Source organism: Priapulus caudatus, unplaced genomic scaffold (genome assembly GCF_000485595.1).
Source record: "Priapulus caudatus unplaced genomic scaffold, Priapulus_caudatus-5.0.1 Scaffold1796, whole genome shotgun sequence".
Taxonomy (NCBI): Eukaryota; Metazoa; Priapulida; class Priapulimorpha; order Priapulimorphida; family Priapulidae; genus Priapulus; species Priapulus caudatus.
In genome coordinates this window covers 8734-13870 of record NW_014578857.1, presented here as the reverse complement: position 1 = coordinate 13870, position 5137 = coordinate 8734, and the positions used below count along the sequence as shown (strand labels likewise).

General features: G+C 45.1%; 1 protein-coding gene across 1 annotated transcript in view; it reads right to left on the bottom strand.

Annotated features, from left to right (window-relative positions):
• Positions 1–497: 497 nt before the first annotated feature.
• LOC106817616 overlaps positions 498–5137 on the bottom strand; it is a 4986-nt gene continuing 346 nt past the window's right edge. Inside the window, exons 2-6 of the mRNA XM_014822294.1 lie at positions 3006–3100; positions 2462–2598; positions 1977–2052; positions 923–1142; positions 498–658 (exon numbers count right to left, since the gene is read on the bottom strand). Coding sequence (XP_014677780.1) covers positions 543–658; positions 923–1142; positions 1977–2052; positions 2462–2598; positions 3006–3100 — 644 coding nt within the window. The 3' untranslated portion in view covers positions 498–542. The remainder of the gene's footprint in view (positions 659–922; positions 1143–1976; positions 2053–2461; positions 2599–3005; positions 3101–5137) is intronic.

Genomic DNA, 5137 nt, shown 5'->3' with positions numbered 1-5137 from the left:
CTCCCTCCCTCCTCCTTCCTCCCTCCCTCCCTCCCTCGCCTCTCCTCCCTCCTCCCTCCCCTCCCTCCATCCCTCCCTCTAACACTACGCTGTGTTACAGACGCATCTTAATGCTCAGTACGCCTGGTCTACCACCTGTGCGACGTGTCACTCCCTCCCCTCCCCTCCCTCCTTCCCTCTCCTCCCTCCCTCCCTCCCTCCCTCCTCCTTCCCTCACATCCCTCCCTCTAACACTACGCTGTTGGTACAGACGGAGTCTTCATGCCTCATGTACGGCACCTTTCACCACTCGTGCGCGGTGTCCTCCCTTCCCTCCCTCCTTCCCTCCCTCCCCTCCCCCTCTGCTCCCTCCATCCCTCCGTCTAAACATTACGCTGTGTTACATCATCTTATATTATATATATATATATATATATATACATATACATATGTATATATATATATATATATATGTATATATGTGTGAGCACATGCTATTCTGCGTGCGCTCACCGGGCGTGCTTGCGTTTGAGCTGGAGTCTGAGGTGGGCGAGTCATCGTTGCTATAGCGATGCGAGTTCAGGCCGAGGCGTGGATGGATCGTCAGGTAGGGGTTGTTCACTCCCGGCCACACCTCCCCTCCGCTGGTGACGGGAACCTCGGCGTCCGGTGGCACCACCTGCAGGCAGTAGAAGGAAACAGTTTTTTTTTTAATTAAAAGAAGTAGAAGGACGTAGAAGTAGAAGGAAGGAAGAAGTAGTAGGAATTCCCTAAACTATCCAGCAACAGCTTACAGCAACAACAATACATGTTAGCTTACAGCAATCCTTTACAAAGAACTTACTGAACCGGACGTGACACATAAATACATGTACAAACACACGCACGCACGCCCACACGCACTCATGTACGTACACACACTTGCGCGCGTGCATAAGCTCACGTTTTCGGCGCTCTCTTGTTTCCGCGCGGCCGCTCCGTCGGCGGCGGCGGCACCACTGTGCTCGGTGGTACGCACGTCGACGTCGTTGTCGACGGGCTGTCAGGCGGCGCCCTCTGCGAAACGACGACAGCGGAACATTGTCCTTCTCGCGCAGGAAGATGAGTCGACTGACTCCCCAGTAGATCTTGAGGATGCCCTCGAGTATGCAGCGTCCGTTCCTCTGCAACGCATTTTCAACACACGGCGCCGTCACACTGCTTCTTCGCATTGTCGCTTTACACTCTCTATCTCGCTCGTCCTCGCTCTCTCTCTCTCTCTCTCTGCCTCTCTCTGTCTATCTGTGGCCTAGCTCTCTGCTCTCTGCTCTGTCTAGCCTCTCTCTCTCTCTGTCTATGGCTCTTCTCTTTTGCTCTCTCTAATTCTCTCTCTCTCTCTCTCCACAACCTGGGATGGGTGCGCTCGTCTCTCTCTCTCTCTCTCTCTCCACTCAGGTCCTCTCCGTCTCTTAGACTCACAATCTCCTCCGTGCAGGTCTCCATCCAGCGATCGGGCGTCGACTCTTCTCTCTATCCAGCTATCTCCTATCTCTCTCTCCTCTGCTCTCTCTCTTCTCTCCCTCCTCTCTCTCTCTCTCTCTCTCATCTCTCTCTCCATCTGCCTCTGTTCTCATCTCGTCTCTCTGTCATATCTCTCTCTCTCTCAACTCTCTATCTATCTACTCTCTTTCTATCTCTCTCTCTCTTTCTCTCTCTCTTGTCCTCTCTCTCTCCTCTCTCTCTCTCTCTCTGTCTACTCTCTGCTCCTCTCTCTCTCTCTCTTTCTTCTCTGTCGTCCATCGTCTCTCTCTCTCCGTCTCTATCCTGTCTTTCTCTCTCTGTGTTTCTCTTTCTCTATCATCCTCTCATTACTTAACTCATTCTCTAATCAGCTCTAAAATAACTATGACATGTGTAACGTGTAATGTTTCATTGCAGACGTGAAATCAAGTCTTATATTACATGCTATCATGATATCAATGCTTATGTTACACTTCGTAAGCTAGTTTTTTTTTTACATTTCTGTGTGTGATTTGACCAGCCTTGCCCTCATAGTAGGCATTGTATGCCTTCAGTTTCACAAGAATCTCATCGCTGAAACAAAGACGAACACCTCCATAAGTAGTTATTACATAATCACTGTAATAGAATGTTGTTTTATATTTCTAACCATAACCCTAACGTAACCCCCCTCCTAACCTTAACCCCAACCCAAACCATAACCCTAATTCTAACAAAAGAGGCATGGGAAGAAACACTGCCAATTGTTCGCCGCTGATACACGTGTGTTTCAAGACGAAGAAATTGAAAATCTTTAACCATAACCCTAACTTTAACCCCAACCTTAACCCTAGCACTCACTCTAACCCCTAATCCTAACTCTAACTCTATCCCTAATCCTAACAAGAGAGGCGAAGGAAGGAATGCTACTAATCATTCTCCGATATACAGCGTCGACAAACGCGAAAGACGCGGGGCGTAGAGTCAGCGTCTCCGCGCTTACGTTTTGAGCGGAGATGAAGGGTTGAGCTCCCGCTTGCTGTAGCTCATGTGCGCCTCGGTCTTGAATCCGTAACCGAACGCAGCGGGCCCGAACAGCGTACTGTAGCACGGCATGTTGCAGTAAGGAATCCCCTTGTGCTGAAACGACGACAGCGATGTGGTTAAACGGCGCGCGTGGCGGACAGGCTGACCTCAGACGCATTGTAACATGTGGTTTACAGTTTATGGCATCATTGTTTATTGTATGCATACGGCATTATAACGTGTGTCTACAATTATGTATATTGTTTATTGTATGCATACGGCATTATAACATGTGTTTACAGTTATGCATATTGTTTATTGTATGCATACGGCATTGTAACGTGTGTCTACAATAGTTTTGTTTTGTAATGAGCATAGCAGCATTGTAAGCAGGTGCGTTTTACAATTTAATGTATGTGTTTATATGTATGCATACGGCTATTGTAACATGTGTTTACCAGTTTAGCATATATGTTTATGTATGTTATACGGTAATTGTAACATGTGTTTACAGTATATACCTCAGCATGTTGACCGGGATTTAGTCGCTTGCTGCACTCCTCACATCGTAAACACTCAGGGTGCCAGTCAAATCCAAGTGATGTCCGTCGTTCCGCTACGAGAAAACCCATGTGAGACCGTTACACTGTAAATTCACCCGCGATCATGAAAAAAAGCCACACGATACAATTAGAACGGGTACTCTTTCTCGCAGCCAATTCAGTTCGTTGGGAATCTCAAACTAGTTGTTGTTGTTGTTGTTGTTTTTGTTGTTGTTGTTGTTGTTCAGTTTTATTATTATTGTTGTTGTTGTTGTTGTGTTGTTGTTGTTGTTGTTGTTGTGGCACTAGTTTGTTGTTTTTACCGCGGTTGCAGGATTATATGCTTATAGGTACATCAAGGTCGAAGCCACTTTTTTTTTACAAGTGGCCGCGATCGGGCCACGCAAAATCATTGATTTTCAATTTTTGGCTGGCCCGAAAATGAAATCTGGTGGCCCCGACAAAAAACAAAAGAAAAACATTTTAAAATCTTTATTCAATTCTATTGTATTTCATGATTGAAAATTGGCCGTCTGATGAAACTTGCACAAGTCTTTAAACAAACCACCACACAATGGCAACACAACTGACATTGATGATTGAGGCATACATTTGAATTATCCATTCCACGGTCATCAAAATTTTCAAAACCAGATCGCATACCATTTTTGCTACTTTCACTCATTATTTATCTAAACACGCGCGTGCACGATGCTATCGATCAGTTCAGACGGTTCAAGAAGATCAAAAGTCACAGAGCATAAGCAAATTTAAAACAAGTAATGTCCTAAAACAACTACCACATTGGCTTTTCATGTTAAAATAACATATACAATTTAATCTCATGAAAGTTAAAATGTCTGGCAGGCACTGAAACTGTTAAAATAAAATATTGCAGATTAATAAGATAAAAGTAGAACCATAATTTTATTCAACCAAAGTCAGCCTTGGTACGCATGCATTTAAAAAGAAAAAGTCAGGCCATGTTCAAAGGCCAACCGCACTACCAGACGATTTTTAGCAAACGAGGAAACGATGAAAACGATGAGCGATGTAGGGTGCGGGGCCTGAATATGCCAGAGCTGAGAAAATAAATCAATGCGTCAAGCGAACAATCAAGCGAACAATGCGAATTGAGTTGGAAATTTACACAAGCCACTCGCTACAACCGCTGTTCAATCTTTCGCAAGGTCACGCGCACACCCACAGAAAATCCGCGTCAACCATAAATCGGTCAAAATCAAAACATTGTTTGATTTTGGCAATGGGAAAAAAGAAAAGGAAATTACGTCCGATAAAAAAAATGCGTCTACAAATGAAGCCCGCACACCTACAGATCGTTTCATCGTTTCAGATCGTTTCAATCGTTTCATCGTTTGAAAAATGCGTCTGTGGGCGGTGGCCTAAGACTAGTTCAGTATATATTTCGTTGCATAAAGAGAGCAGAGAAATGCAATAAATAAACTTAAGCAAGCACTTAATATTAAACTTCGGATTAAAAATACTGATCAATCTTCATGGAAAGTTCAGTTATTCTAGCGCGAAATTCGAGACAGCTGGCAGTTCGCTTCGGATCCAGAAACAGTTGAGCAGGTGCAGTGCAGGCTAGCTAGCGAATCAGGGTGACCGACGTCCGTAATTTTGCCCATGTGGTCCCGCGTTCCGTACCGACCCTTCGGGAGCGCATGTGTGTACGCGTATTTTTAAACAAATTTTTAACAAAATACATGCAAAACAGGAAGAAATTTCAATCATTTTTTTATTATTACAATTGTTTTGGCGCTTCGAAACATCTCATCGCCGCGTTCATACGCCTCCACAGTACACCTGCAGGACAGGCGATTGTCTAGACGCAATTGTCTGGTTCGTCGTTGATACAATGTAATCACATTGCTTATTATGCTGGCGCTTGCAAAAATATGCTTATGGCCTGCGCCCGCCTCAGATTTTTGACCTCTGGCTAGACTGGTTCGCGGCCGAACTGTTCGTCGGGGGTAAAAAAGAAAAAAAAAGAGCGTGTAACATTGCTAGCGCAGAGGCGTGAGGCCGGATACCATCTAACACGAATAACCGTGGCTTGTTGGCAGCGGCAGGTAGAGGATAAACAGTGC